We start from the raw sequence: 17,307 nt of genomic DNA on the forward strand, positions 1-17,307 counted from the left end.
GGGCTGGATTAGGCACAATAAGGAAAAGGATGAGGGGAATCTGCAGGTCTCTGATTCTGAAAGATAATTCTACAATGCTACTGAAGGTTTATTACATATGAGGGTTATGTAAACACACATGAGGATGTCAAAACAAGTCTTAAAATTTACTACTGATAATCTGCAAATGTGATAAGCTGCTCTGCAAAGTCCTCTCTATATACAGAAACCTTAATAAAGTTCAACGATTGATTTTTCAAATATAGAGGGCAGAAATGAGCCTGCCAGCACAAACAGCCCTACAAATCTCAAAATCCCAGAAAGGAGCTTAACCTTTATACAAGATATCCAGGTGTCCCATGAGTCCTAAGCACTAACTACTTATACAAGCGGAATTTGGTCTTTGTCAATAATGACAGCACTGTTGGCTAAGTCACAGCTCCCACCCTCCTTTGAGCCTTAGGAAAATTTTAAGAGGCAAAAAGAGCAAAAAAAGGATAGAAAATCAAACTAAAATGGACAAGAAAAGCCCAGCTGGGTAGCTCAGTTGATTAGAGTGTCGTCTCGTACACTAAAAGGTTTTGGGTTCAATTCCCAATCAGGGCACATACCTAGGTTGCAGATTTGACTCCTGGTCAGGGTGTGTCAGGAGGCAACCAATCACTTTTTCTTTCTCATGTCAATGTTTCTCTCTCTTTCCCTCCCTTCATCTCTCTCTAAAATCAATAAACATATTCTCAGGTGAGGATTAAATGGTTAAGGAGAGAGAACCAAGATGGCGACATAGGTAAAGACCTGTATTCGCTGCCTCCCACAACCACATCAAAATTACAACTAAAATACAGAACAACTAGCATCCAGAACCACAGGAAAGCTGGCTGAGTGGACGTATTACAAGAGAAGTAAAGAAGAAAGCACATTGAGACTGGTAGGAAGTGCGGAGGCACAGAACGGGCTGGTCCGGCACCCAGGTGTGCCGCTTTTTTAATGGGGAGGGAGATCGCCTCTGCGGAGGCAGCCTAGGGGACTGAGGGGTCCCAGCCCCACACCAGACCCCCAGCCCAGGGTTCCAGAGCTGGGAAAAGAAGTCCCTACAGGCAATAAGAACTACAGGCTGTAAAAACCAGTGCAGATTGGGGCTGAGCGGCACACAGGCTGCTGGAAACCCAGCTGCTCCTCTTAAAAGGCCTGCACTGAGAACTGAATTTACAAGCTCCCACTTCCTCTGAGCTCCAGTGCTGAGCGAGGCTGTGGGGGACCCAGACACATATGGGGAGTAACTGGACTGTCTGACATCAGGGCAGGAACTCGGGGGAGGCTTTCTTCCAGGCGGAGGTGCTCCCAGTGGTCACTGTTCATTGTTCCCATGCTGGGACCTCCCCGGTGCAGGGCTGACTGGCAGCCATTTCTGTTTGCTCCACCCAATTTACAACCTCACCCAAGCTGTGTGCAGCTGCTTTTGCATATGAATGGTCTGTCCTTTCTCAGGCTGAAAATCTGTCAAACAAGCTGCAGCTGGGTCAGGGAGCCCCAAGCCTATCAAGACCCAGCATCAGCACCAGCCTGCCTTGCTTCACAGCTGGGCCTCCTCTGGGCACTTCCAAACCCAATACAAAGAGGAGGAATCTTTAGATATTTCTGTAGCTCCTGCTGGATGGCCCCAGGCAGTGGCTGACTTTGCACCTTCCTGGAGACCTAAGAGGCAGTATACCCAATGGTCAGTGTGAGACCATACCATATTACAACTCTTCAAATCCATAAGTGACACACTCAAGGGGCAGACTCAGTGAGCACCAAAGCCCCACTGAAGCAAGACCTGCCCCATAAGGGTGTCTCCTGCACAGCAGCTCTCCCACTGTAGTCGCAGCTGGTCCCCACAGCCAATTGGCCTGGAAGTCAATTCCTCCCAGTGATACCAACAGCAATCAAGGCTCAACTACAACAAATTGTGCACACAGTCCACAAAGGGCTGCACCAAGAGTGTCCACCTCAGGTGACTGGGGAGGCTGAGCCACTGGGCCCTATAGGACACCTACTACACAAGGCCACTCTATCAACTTAAGGAGACTTAGCAGCTACCCAATACATAGAACAAACACAGGGAAGCAGCCAAAATGCAGAAACAAAGAAACATCTCACAAATGAAAGAAATGGAAGTAAGCAAACTACTGGATATAGAGTTCAAAACCACAGTTATAAGGTTACTCAAAAATCTTCTAGAAACCTCTGAGGAACTTAGTGAGACTTTCAATGATCTTAGTGAGAATGCCAAAAAAAAAAAAAAAAAAAAATGGAAAAGGACCAGTCAGAAATTAAGCATACACTGGCTGAAATGAAGAAGACTATACAGGGATTCAACAGTAGACTAAAGGATCCTGAGAATCAAATCAATGATTTGAAATATGAGGAAGCAAAAAACACCCAACCAGAAGAGGAAAAGAAAAAGAATCCAAAAATATGAAGATTGTGTAAGGAGCCTCTGGGACAACTTCAAGTGTACTAACATCCGAATTATGGGGGTGCCAGAAGAAGAGAGAGAGCAAGATATTGAAAACCTATTTGAAGAAATAATGACAGAAACCTTCCCCTACCTGGTGAAAGAAATAGACTTACAAGTCCAGGAAGCACACAGAACCCCAAACAAGATGAATCCAAAGAGGACCACACCAAGACACATCATAATTAAAGTGCCAAGGGCAAAAGACAAAGAGAGAATCTTAAAAGCAGCAAGAGAAAAACAGTTAGTTACCTACAAGGGAGTGCCCATACAACTGTCAGCTGATTTCTCAACAGAAACTATGCAGGCCAGAAGGGAGTGGCAAGAAATATTCAAAATGATGAATAGCAAGAATCTATAACCAAGATTACTCTATCCAGCAAAGCTATCATTTAGAATTGAAGGTCAGATAAAGAGCTTCACAGCCGAAACCGGTTTGGCTCAGTGGATAGAGCGTCGGCCTGCGGACTGAAGGGTCCCAGGTTCGATTCCGGTCAGGGGCATGTACCTGGGTTGCGGGCACATCCCCAGTAGGAGATGTGCAGGAGGCAGCTGATCGATGTTCCTCTCTCATCAATGTTTCTAGCTCTCTATCTCTCTCCCTTCCTCTCTGTAAAAAATCAATAAAATATATTAAAAAAAAAAAAAAAGATAAAGAGCTTCACAGACAAGAAAAAGCTAAAGGAGTTCATCACCACCAAACCAGTATTATATGAAATGCTGAAAGGTATCCTTTAAGAAGAGGAAGAAGAAGAAAAAGATAAAGATAAAAAATATGAACAACAAAGTGACAACAAATACATATCTATCAACAAGTGAATCTAAAAATCAAATGAATAAAAAATCTGATGAACAGAATAAACTGGTGAATGTAAGGGGCATGGAAATGGAACAGACTGATGGTTCTCAGAAGCAAGGGAGTGTGGGGGGGGTGCAGGAAGAGGTTAGACAAAGATCTTATATGCATGTATGTATTACCTATGGACACAGACAATAGGGTGGCAGGGGCCTGGGGTGGGGTGGGAACCGGGTGGAGGGGAGCTATGGGGGGAAAAAAGAGGGACATCTATAAGAATGTCAAGATTTGCCGAAACCGGTTTGGCTCAGTGGATAGAGCGTCGGCCTGCGGACTGAAAGGTCCCGGGTTTGATTCCGGCTAAGGGCATGTACCTGGGTTGCGGGCGCATCCCCAGTGGGAGATGTGCAGGAGGCAGCTGATCAATGTTTCTCTCTCATCGATGTTTCTGGCTCTCTATCTCTCTCTCCCTTCCTCTCTGTAAAAAATCAATAAAATATATTTAAAAAAAAAAAAAAGAATGTCAAGATTAATATAAAGATTAATAAAAAAAATGGTTAAGATTTTATGTTATGTGTATTTTTTACCACAATTGGGGGGGGGAGATCTAGCATGATTCCAGAATTATGATACATGCTCAGTAAAAGTTTTTTCCCTTTCCTACAATGCTCTGAGAAGGTGATAACACTTCTGTGGTATTTCTGCCAAAAATGCTTAACCTGAATTAATCATAAGGAAGCATCAGATAAATTCAAACTGAGGAACAGTCTACAAAATAACTGACTTCCTCAAAAATGTCCAGGTCACAGAAGATAAAGAAAGTCTAAGGAACTCTTCCAGATTAAAGAAGACCAAAGAAACAAGACAACTAAATACAATGCATGGGCCCGGCTGGTGTGGCTCAGTGGTTGAGCGTCGACCTATGAACCAGGAGGTCACGGTTCGATTCCCGGTAGAAGTATTATGCCTGGGTTGCAGATTCGATCCCCAGTGTGGGGTGTGCAGAAGGCAGCTGATCAATGATTCTCTCTCATCATTGATGTTTCTATCCCTCTCTTCCTCTCTCTGAAATCAATTTTTTAAAAAAACATTTAAAAATAAAAAAATAAATGCAATGCATGAGTCTGAACTAAATCCTGGACTGAAGGGAAAATGTAGCTGTAAAGGACATTATTGGTGCCATTGACACCATTTGAATATGAACTGTGAACTAAATAAATTGTATCAATGTTAAATTTCCTGATTTTACTAAAGTACAGTTATAAAAAGAGAAGGCCTTTGCTTTTAGAAAACATATACTTAGCATTTAATGATAAAGAGGTATGTCCAATTCACTCTCAATCGGTTCAAAAAACAGTGTGTGTGTGTATATATATATATATAGAGAGAGAGAGAGAGAAAGATGATAAGGCAAATAGGAAAAGATGTAAATAATTGTAAATTTGACCAAATATATACAGAAGTTTCTCATTCCATACTTGCAACTATTCTTTAAATTTGAGATTATATCCAAATAAAAAGTCACCAAAAAACAAGCTCCCATCTTAGCGTTATAAATAAAGTAAACTGGCATATTTCAAAGCTTTAACACTAGTTCTAAAAGATACTCCACATAAAAAGTGGATTCTGTAGGCAAGTAAAATTGAAACTAGCTGCTATCTGTGATTGCCCCCTCCCAAAGGATCGGACCATACAAGAACATATAAAGATTTGTAGATGTCCTGAACTAAAGAAAACTGTTTATCCCAGCAAGCATTTCCTGAGTTTTTGATGACTAAACATTTCTTACAATATTAATATCAGCAAAATTAGTATTCCAGAGAATGGAAGGGGCTAACTAGCTTGAGGCAGCTAGTGGTAAAGCAGGCAATGACCAGGCCTTCTGAGCTGGGCCTCCTACATTGCTGGCCTTGAATAGTTAGCTATGGACAAAGTATAGATTTTCTCTGTGCTAACCAGCATCTCTGAAAACTGACCCTGCACCCTGGCCTTGTGCTCTCTACCTGGCTGGACTAACCAGTCTAAACTATGGAACTGTTTAACACAAAAGCAACCACAAGAAGGACTCCAGAAACACCGTAGCTCCTTGCTTTGTAAGTGTACTATGTATTATATTTATTGCAACTTGTTCATTTCATTTATTACTTTATATACTCATTCTCTGAACACAAGGATTACCTCATCACTATATCCCCAATGCACAGTGCCTGACTCACTATAGGTCACCAAAAGTGTATATTGAATTAACCAATGAATAATTACCTCTGATCCCAAGTACGATTTGCCTTGTATTAATTCGGGTGCTGCATAAGCAAGACTCCCACAGCATGTCTGTAGATGGTAGTCCTTGTTACCCTGCCAATAAGATAAAAATGAAACACTTATTAATGATAGCTCTCCAGAGAATTAAAACCTTGATAATCATTCTTTCAGCACAAGCAAAGAGAAGCTAGATGAAGAATTACCCCAAATAATAAAAAACTTCTGGGGCCAACCCAATATTCTCTGCCTATATGCATGCATGCATGTGTGGTTTCACCTTCTCTGGATTTCCAATACCATCACAGCCTGGCACGAACAAAATCCTTTTCCCCTGAGTGCAGCCAAGTCAGTTCATACTTCCCTAGACATCCATTTGCATAATAATCAGCTTAGCATACTTCCAAGCATCCATGTCTTCCCACCCCTAAGTACTCAAGGAAAAAAGATTATTTCTTTACTGGATACTATCTCCAATATCAAACCTTTCCTGTAAATACAGAAGAGCTTTCTTTTTCCTTAGAGGGAAGAGAGCAATATGTTACACAGAACATTGCTTTGGGCGTCTGGTTTCTAGTCTCAGTTGTAACACCAATCACGACCTGAGCTTCCAGATCCAGCAAAATGAGGAATCTGCTCAGCCTCCTCGGCTCTCCCACAGAAATATCAAGGCACAGTGAAAATGACACGACTGCCCCACACTTGCCGTACAGTTCTACAACTGGCAAAGGATTTGTGAAATTGTGAGGCTGCATTTACAACTGTAACAACATGCCCAGAAATGAGCTCTTCAGCAGAAAGCTGAGACAATCCTTTCTCTGCCCACCACTGCTTTTTCAGATGGTGTCTGTGTGTGTCAAATCTGTGGCAGCCACAAGCAAAGGCTAATGGAGTCTGTCACAAACATTCTCCACTGCCTCCTGTGGAGAACATGGCTTAAACCAGTTTATCTGCTCAAAGTATGTTTTATCTTTATATACCTGTCAATCAAAAAAAAGCCTTCTATCATTTGGTGTCAAGACACAAGGCTCCACTGACAATTTCTGAAGTACCGAGGGAAGGAGAGAAAAATCAGAAAGAATCAGACATTCAGCCCGAGGGGCAAAATCTGATTCCCTGTGCACTGAGCTAATTCTGATTGGGGCAGGAAGTAACCGTGGGCTACAAAGGGCTCAGATAGGCCTGCAATTCCAGCATTCTTAATGAGTGCAGACAGCTCGTTGTAGAGACTGTGAGTGCCATCATTAGAGAACTCAGGAGGCAGCCTCCAACAGGCAGCCACACAGGAGCTCTGCTGCAGACAACAGAAGTGGAAAGTTCAAAGTCACCTCAAAGAGAAGGCACGCTAGAAAATGCCAGTCTCAACAGTGGAGTGCAAATTAAGAAAACACCTAACAGTATAAATTTAAAAGCCCATATGGACTTTTTCCTTCTTTTATAAGGAAAGGGGACCATCTCTCAAAATGTAACTAACTGTTAGTTATACAACCATTTTGGATAACAAAGAATAGATTTTCAATAAATTCCCCAAATTCCTGTAAACAAAGGCATCATCTAGTGGCAACGTACTCAAACTGCAAACACATGATCAATTCAGCATTCATGCTGTGATGGCCTCATAACACTGCAAATTCTCTCAGCATACCCATGGGGTCTTTAGCACGACTAACCCTGGACCTGGTGGTTCTCTATCTTGGTTACATGTCAGAGTCATTTAGAGAACTTCTCAATGGATGCAACCAGGCTCAATAAAAACTTAGTGGAAGTCAGTGCAAGATAACACACCTTAGTGTGCATTTACAAAGGAAATAGATGAATTTTTATTTCTGCACTTACCTTGGGTTTTGCACAGAGACCAAAGTCAATCAGCTTTATTTTATGATATTCATCAAACAACAAATTTTCCTGGAAAAACAAAGATCTTTTCATAACTATAATGACTTCCTTATAACACATCCCACCTCTAGCCATTTCTAAAAACAATTTAAGGTTTTTATATTTAAAAGCCTCGGTATAATAGAGTGAAAAATCATTTTAAAAAAGAATGAAATGACAGGAAGTATAGAAAGGGAGAGAGGAGAATGTTGATAACTATATCCCACTTCCCCTCAAGACACATTAGCATAAACCATTTTCTCCTTAGTGCTCTGAGGTTCAACTACAAGCAAACAATGTATGCTGAAGGCAAATTTAAACAAAAGAGTGAGCTCCAATCTTAGGGTTGAGTATAAACAACAGGAAAAGGATAGCAACACTGCCATATTTTGTTGGGCCGTTTCTAGGTCCCTGACCCTAGTACCAAGCAACATTAATATCCATGTTCACCACCATTCACATTAGTCAGAGCCTGCAGTCTTAAGAGTATTCACATTTTTATTCTGTCCTTGAAAAGTAGTCTGCCCACACACTGAACTGTTCCTGTCTGAGGCGTAATGGAATGAAAATTAAAGGAAGATGGGGTTAGGAAGAGAACTGGATGGAAAATATTAAATGACAATATACTCAAAGAATGTACTTAAAACTCTTTTTTCCTAGAGATAAAATTCTGAAGTTTATATTCCATGGCTGATTACAAAGACATTTATAATGTCACACCCAACTGGCAGATAAATAGAATGTCAATAATAAGTCCATTGAAAAAACCCTACCAGAAGTCAAAAGGATGGGGGGAAGTGATATATTATAGCGGGGGCTAGGGAGAGCAAAGATAGATTCTAACAGGAAGAACCTAGTCATAACAAGTAAATAATGTTGAACTCTCAGGTGATCATCTAACTGTGACAGTCACTTACCGGTTTGAGGTCCCTGTGAGCATAGCCCTGGCTGTGCATGTAAGCAACTGCAGAAACGATCTGACGGAAGACGACACGGGTCTCCTCCTCCGACAGGCGATCCTGGGAAATTATGTAGTCAAACAGCTCTCCTCCAGGGCAATACTTCACAGCAACAGAATCACACAGATATTGTTACTACTTACAAAACTCACGTCAGAGGAATTGAAAATAAAAAACATACTTCGGCCCTAACCGGTTTGGCTCAGTGGATAGAGCGTTGGCCTGTGGACTGAAGGGTCCCGGGTTCGATTCCGGTCAAGGGACCATGCCTGGGTTGCAGCTCGAACCCCAGTAGGGGGCGTGCAGGAGGCAGCCAATCAATGATTCCCTCTCATCATTAATGTTTCTATCTCTCTCCCTCTCCCTTCCTCTCTGAAATCAATTTTTAAAAATATTTTTAAAAACATACTTCACTTAGAGATAGTAATTAAACTAATAGGCAAGGGAACTGAGTGAGGCATATTAAAAAATACACTCTCAGGATCAAACAAATCAACAATTATTCCAGAAAAGAACAATAGCTCTTGATTTCGAGCTTTTATTACCAGTAAGTAGAAGTAGAACCAACTACCACTAATTTTTAAGTTCATTCGGGGTTTTATATTTTTATGGCAAAGTACTAAAACCCCTTCTCATCTTAAGGCACATACATTTAGTGTAGTTATCTGAAACCAAAAAACCCAGCAGCAATTACTGCTTCTCCATCTCGAAGACCAGTGATTTTAAGTCTGTACGAGGAGCCCAGCTCTACAGAGGCTCCTCAGAGGTTGTGGAGAATGGACACCAGAGCACAAAGCTTTAGGCTTTCCATCCCTTCTTCTCCAGAGCAGCTCCATGTTTCTGTAAACTGGCGTTTCCATCTAAGGCTTCATTTTACATTAGCAATTAAAATTATACTATCATAGTATATAGCCTCTGACCTCATAGTTCCATGTTTAGAAATTGTTCCTACAGATATACTCTCACAACAAAAACAACACATGTTCAAGATCATTCACTACAGTTAGCACTGTTTGTAACAACAAAAGGCTGAAAACAATTCAAATATGTTCACACTATGTAAATTATGACACAGGTATAAAATGGAATTCTATGCAGCCATAAAAAAAAATTCTTGCCCTGGCGAGTGTAGCTCAGTTAGTTGTCCCATGCACCAACAGGTCGCTGGTTCGAGTCCCAATCAGGGCATATGCCTAGGATATGGGTTCAGTCGTGGGCTCAATACTCAGTAGGGGGCATGCAGGAGGCAGCAATGGATATTCTCTCATTGATGTTTCTTTCTCTCTCCCTCTCCCTTCCTCTCTCAAAAACATAATTTAAAAAAAGCTCTTCATGAACTGAAATGAAACAATCTCCCATATTAAGTGAAAAAGCAAGGTACAAGAGTATATATTGATACTGTGACTTGCAAAAAGCATTCTGCTGATCAAAAGAAGCTAAACACAAGAGTACAGTCCATATGATGCTATTTGTATAAAGTTCTAGAATAGATAAAACTAATATATGGTGACAAAAATCAAATCAGTGGTTGTTGAGAAGAGCAGTGGGTGGATGAGGTTACAGGGATTAACATCAAACTTTTCCTATGTAACGAAAATGCTTTATACCTTGACTGGGGTGGGAAGTACATGGGTGTGTACCTTTTTCAAACTGTACACCTAATATGTGCATTTTATCATATATAAATCATACCACAATAATCAATCTTTTTCACTGCTATCCAATAAGATTTACATTAAAAAGCCTACTTTACATTTTCAAATAAAGAAATACAAAGTAAAGCAAAACAAAAACATCAAAAATCTCTATAAATGGCCGAAACCGGTTTGGCTTGATGGATAGAGGGTCGGCCTGCGGACTGAAGAGTCCCAGGTTCGATTCCGGTCAAGGGCATGTACCTGGGTTGCGGGCACATCCCCAGTGGGAGATGTGAAGGCAGCTGATCGATGTTTCTCTCTCATCGATGTTTCTAAGTCTCTATCTCTCTCCCTTCCTCTCTGTAAAAAATCAATAAAATATATATTTTTTAAAAAATCTCTATAAATGCACATAGACGGTTTCCAAGTTAAAATGTTAAGTGAGGGGAAAAATACAAGGTACAGAATAATATGTGACCATTTGTGTGGCAGAAACCAATAAGCTATACACACATACATATGTATAAAATATAAATAGGCATTTGTAAGTACATGGAAAAATCTATAGGAAATACAAGAAACGTAAGTTATTTACTCAGGGGGAAAGAAACTGGATGACAGGAATACAGAAAAGAGAGAATTTTACTTTTTAATATAAACTCTCTTATACCTTTTCAATTTTGCCCTAGGTTCATGGAAGGGTTTTTTGTTAGTGGTGGTTTTATGTGTGTGTGTGTGTGTGTGTTTAAGTATTTAATTTGGACAAGGGAATCAGCATTTTAAAAAGACTTTAAAATCACCACTATTGACCATGTGGGTGGATCTACGGTATAATAAAAAGAAAATGGTTCTAGGTCCAAAACTTTCAGCATTATGAATTTTAAAATGTGCTTTTAAAACAGAGCTAATCTGTGAAAATGATGTGCAGTTACAATTTGGCTGAGACTAAGGAAAATGAAACAAGAGATGAATGATGCAAGTTCTAAAGACTTTAAGTAAGCTTCAAGCCAAAAAGAGCAGGGGAAAACTTAAACGAGTTTGGTTTGCATAATACATATGCTGAAGGCTTGTGGGTTGAATTGAGTTCTCCAAAAAAGATATGTTGGAAGTCCTAACACCCGGTACCAGTAAACGTGACCTTATTTGTAAATAAGTTCTTTGTAGATGTGATCAAATCAAATAACATCATATTGGATTAGGGTGGACCCTTTGAAGACAGAGGCAGAGAATGGAGTGATGCATCTGTAAGCCAAGGAATGCCCAGGATTACCAGCAACCATGAGAAAGTAGGAAAGAGGCAAAGAACAGAGTCTCCAGAATGAACCTTGCCCACACTTTGATTTCAGATTTCTAGCCTCCAGAACTGTGAGACAATAAATTTCTGTTGTTTTAAACCACCAAGTTGGTGGTAATTTGTTACCATACACACCATATAAACTAAAATGAATCCTTCCCCCTAGGGCAGTGGTCAGCAAACTGCGGCTCGAGAGCCACATGCGGCTCTTTGGCCTCTTCAGTGTGGCTCTTCCTAAGCCTTAGGAGTGCCCTAATTAAGCTAATAAAAATGTACCTACCTATATAGTTTAAGTTTAAAAAATTTAGCTCTCAAAAGAAATTTCAATCGATGTACTGATGATATTTGGCTCTATTGACTAATGAGTTTGCCGATCACTGCCTAGGGACAAATTCTAACATATTCTGTCTATTAAACCGCACCTCCCCATTAGGAGTGTATTAGAAAGGGTACATTTACAATGAATCTCCAATTTATAATAGATGTCTATTTGATCTAAATTGTTATAGACAGAACTCAAACAGGTAAAGCCTTAACATTTATTCTAATATATCAGGTGAAACGTACTTTTAACAATCGATAAAGTAAATGGAAATGGTATGAATGTTTGTTCCCACCCAAAATTCATATGTTGAAATCCTAAACCCACAAAGATGTATTAGGAGGTGGCCTTTGGGAGGTGATTAGCACATTAGGGTGAAGCCCTTATGAATGAAATCAGTGCTCTTAGAAGAGGCTCTAGAGGGGGGGTGGGGGATAGGAGAGGGTAAAGGAGGAATAAACAGTGATGGAAGGAGACTTGACTTGGGGTGGTGAACACACAACGCAAAATACAAATGATGTATTATAGAACTGTACACCTGAAACCTATATGATTTTATTAACCTGTGTCACTCCAATAAATTCAATTAAAAAAAAAAAAAAAAGAGGCTCCAGGGAGATCCCTTGGCCCTTCTACCATGTAAGGACATAGTGAGAAGGTGCCCGCTCAGAACCTGGAAGAGAGCCTTCACCCAACCGTACTGATGCCTTGATCTTGGAATTCCCAGCCGCCAGATGGTGAGAAATAAATGTCTGTTGTTCATAAGCTTCCCAGTCTGTGATATTTGTTATGGCAGCTCAAACAGATTAAAACAGTGAACAAACACAGTTAGGTCTCTGTAACATACTACAAACCTCAAGAACCATGAATATTTTGTTGGTTGTCTCCAACACATGGTAGAGTTGACATATATGCTGATGTCTCAGGTTCTTCAAGGCATCAATCTCTGTTTTGACGCGGGGCAAATCACTCTGTGGCAAAACATTGTATTAAATGTGCAATAAACCAATTTGGGAAGTGTTTCAACAATCAATATAAAAAGATTAATACTAAGTAGCAAAAGTAATCAACAGCCTCAAAACAAAGTGTTCCACAATACAGAAAAATATAACAAAACTTATTTGTATGTGCATAAAAAAGGCCTTGAGGGTTTTATGAAAGACAAACTTAATGTGGATTGATAGCCAAAGTCCTGAAAATTTTTAAATCTCAATTCCCTTAGAAGGTTTGCATTCCAAACAAAGAAAGTGACAGAAACTCTACTTAGTGTGCATGCCTGAGCTACCACTTTTATTCTTAGTAATGTTCCATAAGAATGTAGGTGAAAGGTATGAAGATATTCACTGTCTCAGTTTTCCAATTTTTCTAGGGGCTTAAAATGTTTCAAAATAAAAAGCTGGTTGGGAAGGAGGATAAGCCAAGCTGAAAGAATTTCAAAGTCCATATTAAAGACAAATATATAGATATCCATGAAGTAACATGTAAAACTTTATTATAAAAAGGGACTCAATCTAATGATCTGTGGCTTAAGATCCAATTATCTAGGACCATGCAACCAGATGTCAGGTCTTGACAAAGAATCAATTGTAACTTGGACTATTTTAACATGATAATCTTTTTTTTTCTCTTTTGGGGAGAGTGGGAGTCGGATAACTAAAACCCTGGAAGTAATCAAAATATTATTAAAGTGCTAGGAAGTAATTAAAATAAGCATAACAACAGAAAATAGAAAAACAAAATTAGAAAAAATAAATTAATGAATTAATGTTATCACACTGATGCTTTAGAATAAATTTTGAGTATCAGTTTGGTAATACACTTTGTAATAACAATACACATTTTGTTTGCTATTTAAGTATTTGTAGTGTTCATGTGAATAAGTCATACTAAAGTTGCAACTGAAGTTTACATTGCTTAAGGAAATTCATCAGATTTATAATCACTGATTTCATTCATGAGGGCTCAAGAAAAAATGTTTTTAATGCCTTTTATTTGCTTAGTGAATATATTATTGAGCTCAATAAACAAAAACATTGAAGAAGAGCCTGAATTATCAGTTGAAACTAAATCATATGAAGGATGATACATTGAATTAGAAAAAAGAGACCATTCAGGGTGAGTACAAATACTGGATAGGGCAGTGATGGCGAACCTTTTGAGCTCGGCGTGTCAGCATTTTGAAAAACCCTAACTTAACTCTGGTGCCGTGTCACATATAGAAATTTTTTGCAACCATAGTAAAACAAAGACTTATATTTTTTATATTTATTTTATATATTTAAATGCCATTTAACCAAGAAAAATCAACCAAAAAAATGAGTTCGCGTGTCACCTCTGACATGCATGTCATAGGTTTGCCATCACTGGGATAGGGTATAATAGACCCATAAAGATCATCAAAAGAGACAGATTTTCCCTCAGTATAAAAACAAAAAACTTTATGTACATTATAACCACGATCACAAATTGAATGAGCTGCATTAGGAGGTAATGAGCATCTCAATCCTGGAAAAAAAGGCTGATCAAGAAAAGGAGGATTTCATTAGAGAACTACTAAGGTTATTTTGGATAAAATTCTAGGACATAAGATCTACCTATACCATAAAATAGATAACACTGAGTTAGAGTATTTGAATACCAAAAAACATCTTCAAGACCATGAAACAACTGCAGAGAAATGGATACTTCGGGTTTCATACATATGCCATTGCCTTGCATTACAATTAAGGACAAAGTAACCCCTTCCCTCAGATTGCTTTTTAAAATCTGCCAGTTACACAGAACTGGCAATTTACAACGCTAGAGAAATATTATTCTAATAATATTATTCTAGAACATTAGAACAAATTTGGGTTTCAATTCACAAAACTGATGTATAAATATTTTTAAAATAATTTTACACTTACCCCCAGTGCATTTTTATCCATGATTTTTATAGCTACCATTTCTCCAGTAAGGATATGGCAGGCAAGTTTGACCTTTGCAAAGCCACCTAAGTGTAGGAAAATTATGAAGAGATAAGCAAGACTAACCCAAATATCAATAGCAGAGCAAACTGAGGACTCAGGCACAAACACTATTCCATATGCTTTCAAAAGGCTCTATCAATCCCTACTTTCCTATAAGTTTATGGCTCTTTCTTCCTGTTGCTTCCAAGGTGTTAGCCATGACCCTACCCTCTCCTCAACCCAATGAATAGCTGAAGATTTTTTTTTTACCATGATAGTATATTTTTAATTTTTTAATGAACAAACAGAATTCATCCTTTAGAAATATGCCTTATAATTAACACTGCAATAAAATTTGCTTTATAATTAATATTGCTAGAACACAATGTAAAGTTGCTGAGACAAAAGTCAAGTAATATGAAACTTCCATTCAGTTTTAAAACTGGGAATATGAACAATTATGTTTTAAAACTGTATCAAAAGTGGGAAAATTTCTACACTTAAGTATCTAAAAGAAAGTGCCAACTTCACATTTCTAAGAAGAAGCTTCTAATAGTCCCTCCATGACCTTCCCCATCTCAGTAAATAGCAACTCCATTTCCCAGGTGCTCAGGCCAAAAACCAAAGGGTGGGCTATCCTTAGTCCTTCTCTTTTGCCCCCTACCCCATATCCAACCCATCAACAAATCCCATTGCCTATATCTTCAAACTATACCAATGGTAGTTACCTTGAGGTAAAAAGAAAGGGACTGACTGGAAATGCTCTCTATGTCTTGATCTGATCAGGAAACATAGGCGTATATATGTATGTAAAAGTCCATCAAGATTGGTGCACTTTGCATTTTTGACTGTGTAATACCTCAATAAATCAAAATACACACACACACACACACACACACACACACACACGTATGTGTATGTCTGTATACAGAATTCCACCCCTTTCACGACCTTCATTCACTGCTATCAGCCTCGATCAAGTCACCATCATCTCTAGCACTGCTCACCTGAATTACTGCAATAACCTCCTAACATCTCTCTGCTTCTGCCCTGGCCCTTTTCTACCCAATCTCTTTACAACCAAGCAGAGAGGGTGACCCTTAGAAACAAAGGTCAGATCACTCTCCAAATGACTTTTATTCTAAATAAAATGACTTACAAGGCCTCTCCTACTATTTTCCTCTCCTTTGCTCCACTTTTTCTAACTAAAGTAGGTTGAAGAATTTTAAAACGACATAATTTAGACTAGAAAACTCATGACTGCCCAAACACACTAGGCTTTCAAATAGTTGATCTATCATCTCTCCCCAAGAAAAAATAACAATTACCTGTCCCAATAGTTTCATATATTTCATAGTATTTGAGAAGCTCATCATAATCTTTCATAGTCCTGCTGGAAGTTTACTCAAAATTACAAAAAGAACCTGTAAAATAGAAATAGTACAAGATCAAAAAAGGAACTAGTATGAGATTATGTCCTCCACTCTTGTAACTGCAAATATAAGTAAGTCTTGGGCACATAGATGATACTGGAAAAACTGATTAGCCACATGAAAAAAACACTGGATTCCTATTTCCCACCATACATAAAAATCAATTTCAGATCAAGTAAAGACTTAAATATGAAAAGTAAACCTTTACAACTTTTAATAGAATACTGTCATGATTTCCAGACAGAAGGGGATCTTTTAAAGTGCTAATTATAAAAATTCCATTAAACAATGTTAAAATGAAAAAATTCTGCACATCCAAAGGCATCATTTCAAAAAATCATAAATGTGAGAAAATATTTGCAACACTTATAACAATGGATTTTTATACAGAATACATAGACTCCAAGCCTACAATACAGAAAAAGACAACCAAAGAAAAAATAAGCAAATGAAATACAAAAACATTTCACAAAGAAACACAAATAACCAATAAAAGATGGGAAAAAAATACTCAACTTCATTAGTCATCAGGGAAATGCAAATTAAGATTCAATAATATACAATTTTAAGATACATACACTGAGTGGCCAGATTTAATGACCGGCCAGATTATTATGACCCCCCATCAGTTCAATGAAGTGAATTAGTTATGCAAATAATGATAGTAATAAAACCTTGAGAGTATTTGCTTAGGAAGTTTTCAATATTCAGTATTTTTGGAAGTGTCAATGAAGTACTGATGGGGTGGTCATAATAATCTGGCCGGTCATAATAATCTGGCCATTCAGTGTATAATACATATTTTATTAGTATGCTTCACATATTTACATATACTCTGAAGTACATATCATATACTCTTAAGTATATATCAAACAATATATAAAAATTTGTTGTAAAAGTCTTAGGTAGTTATTTTATTCTGTCTTCCTGAGTTTTAAAATTAAGTAGAATTACAAAACACCATAGGATCAAGTAGGCCTCACCCTGATACTAGCTTTGTCTTATTTGCAGAGGATATGCTCTTAGTTGTGTTTAACTACCGATTAGCAGTGTATTTTGCAAAACTAGTCAGACTATTAATCTGAATTTTCTTTTATTCATTCATTTATTCACACATGTGTTTACTGAGCACCTATGATGTGCCAGACCCACACTTGGCACTAAAGCTATAAGGGAGAAGAAACAAAATGTGGTTCCTGTCCTCATGGATCTTGCATTCTAGAAGAGAAGACAAAAGGCAAATCAACAGACAATAAAATTAAATTATTATAATTTTTAATAAATGCTGGGAAAGAAATAAGCAACAGT

The 17,307-nt window shown here is 38.5% G+C and overlaps 1 protein-coding gene across 1 annotated transcript in view; it reads right to left on the reverse strand.

The window, feature by feature from the left end:
* Nucleotides 1–15,952, reverse strand: part of MELK (maternal embryonic leucine zipper kinase) — a 54,867-nt gene extending 38,915 nt beyond the window's left edge. Inside the window, exons 1-6 of the mRNA XM_070430112.1 lie at nt 15,895–15,952; nt 14,525–14,610; nt 12,473–12,589; nt 8,324–8,467; nt 7,368–7,436; nt 5,535–5,627 (exon numbers count right to left, since the gene is read on the reverse strand). Of these exons, the coding sequence (XP_070286213.1) occupies nt 5,535–5,627; nt 7,368–7,436; nt 8,324–8,467; nt 12,473–12,589; nt 14,525–14,610; nt 15,895–15,952 (567 nt within the window). The remainder of the gene's footprint in view (nt 1–5,534; nt 5,628–7,367; nt 7,437–8,323; nt 8,468–12,472; nt 12,590–14,524; nt 14,611–15,894) is intronic.
* Between the last annotated feature and the right edge of the window lie 1,355 nt (nt 15,953–17,307).

Source organism: Myotis yumanensis, unplaced genomic scaffold (genome assembly GCF_028538775.1).
Source record: "Myotis yumanensis isolate MYYU_CA2020_CCGP unplaced genomic scaffold, mMyoYum1.0.hap1 SCAF_12, whole genome shotgun sequence".
Classification (NCBI taxonomy): domain Eukaryota; kingdom Metazoa; phylum Chordata; class Mammalia; order Chiroptera; family Vespertilionidae; genus Myotis; species Myotis yumanensis.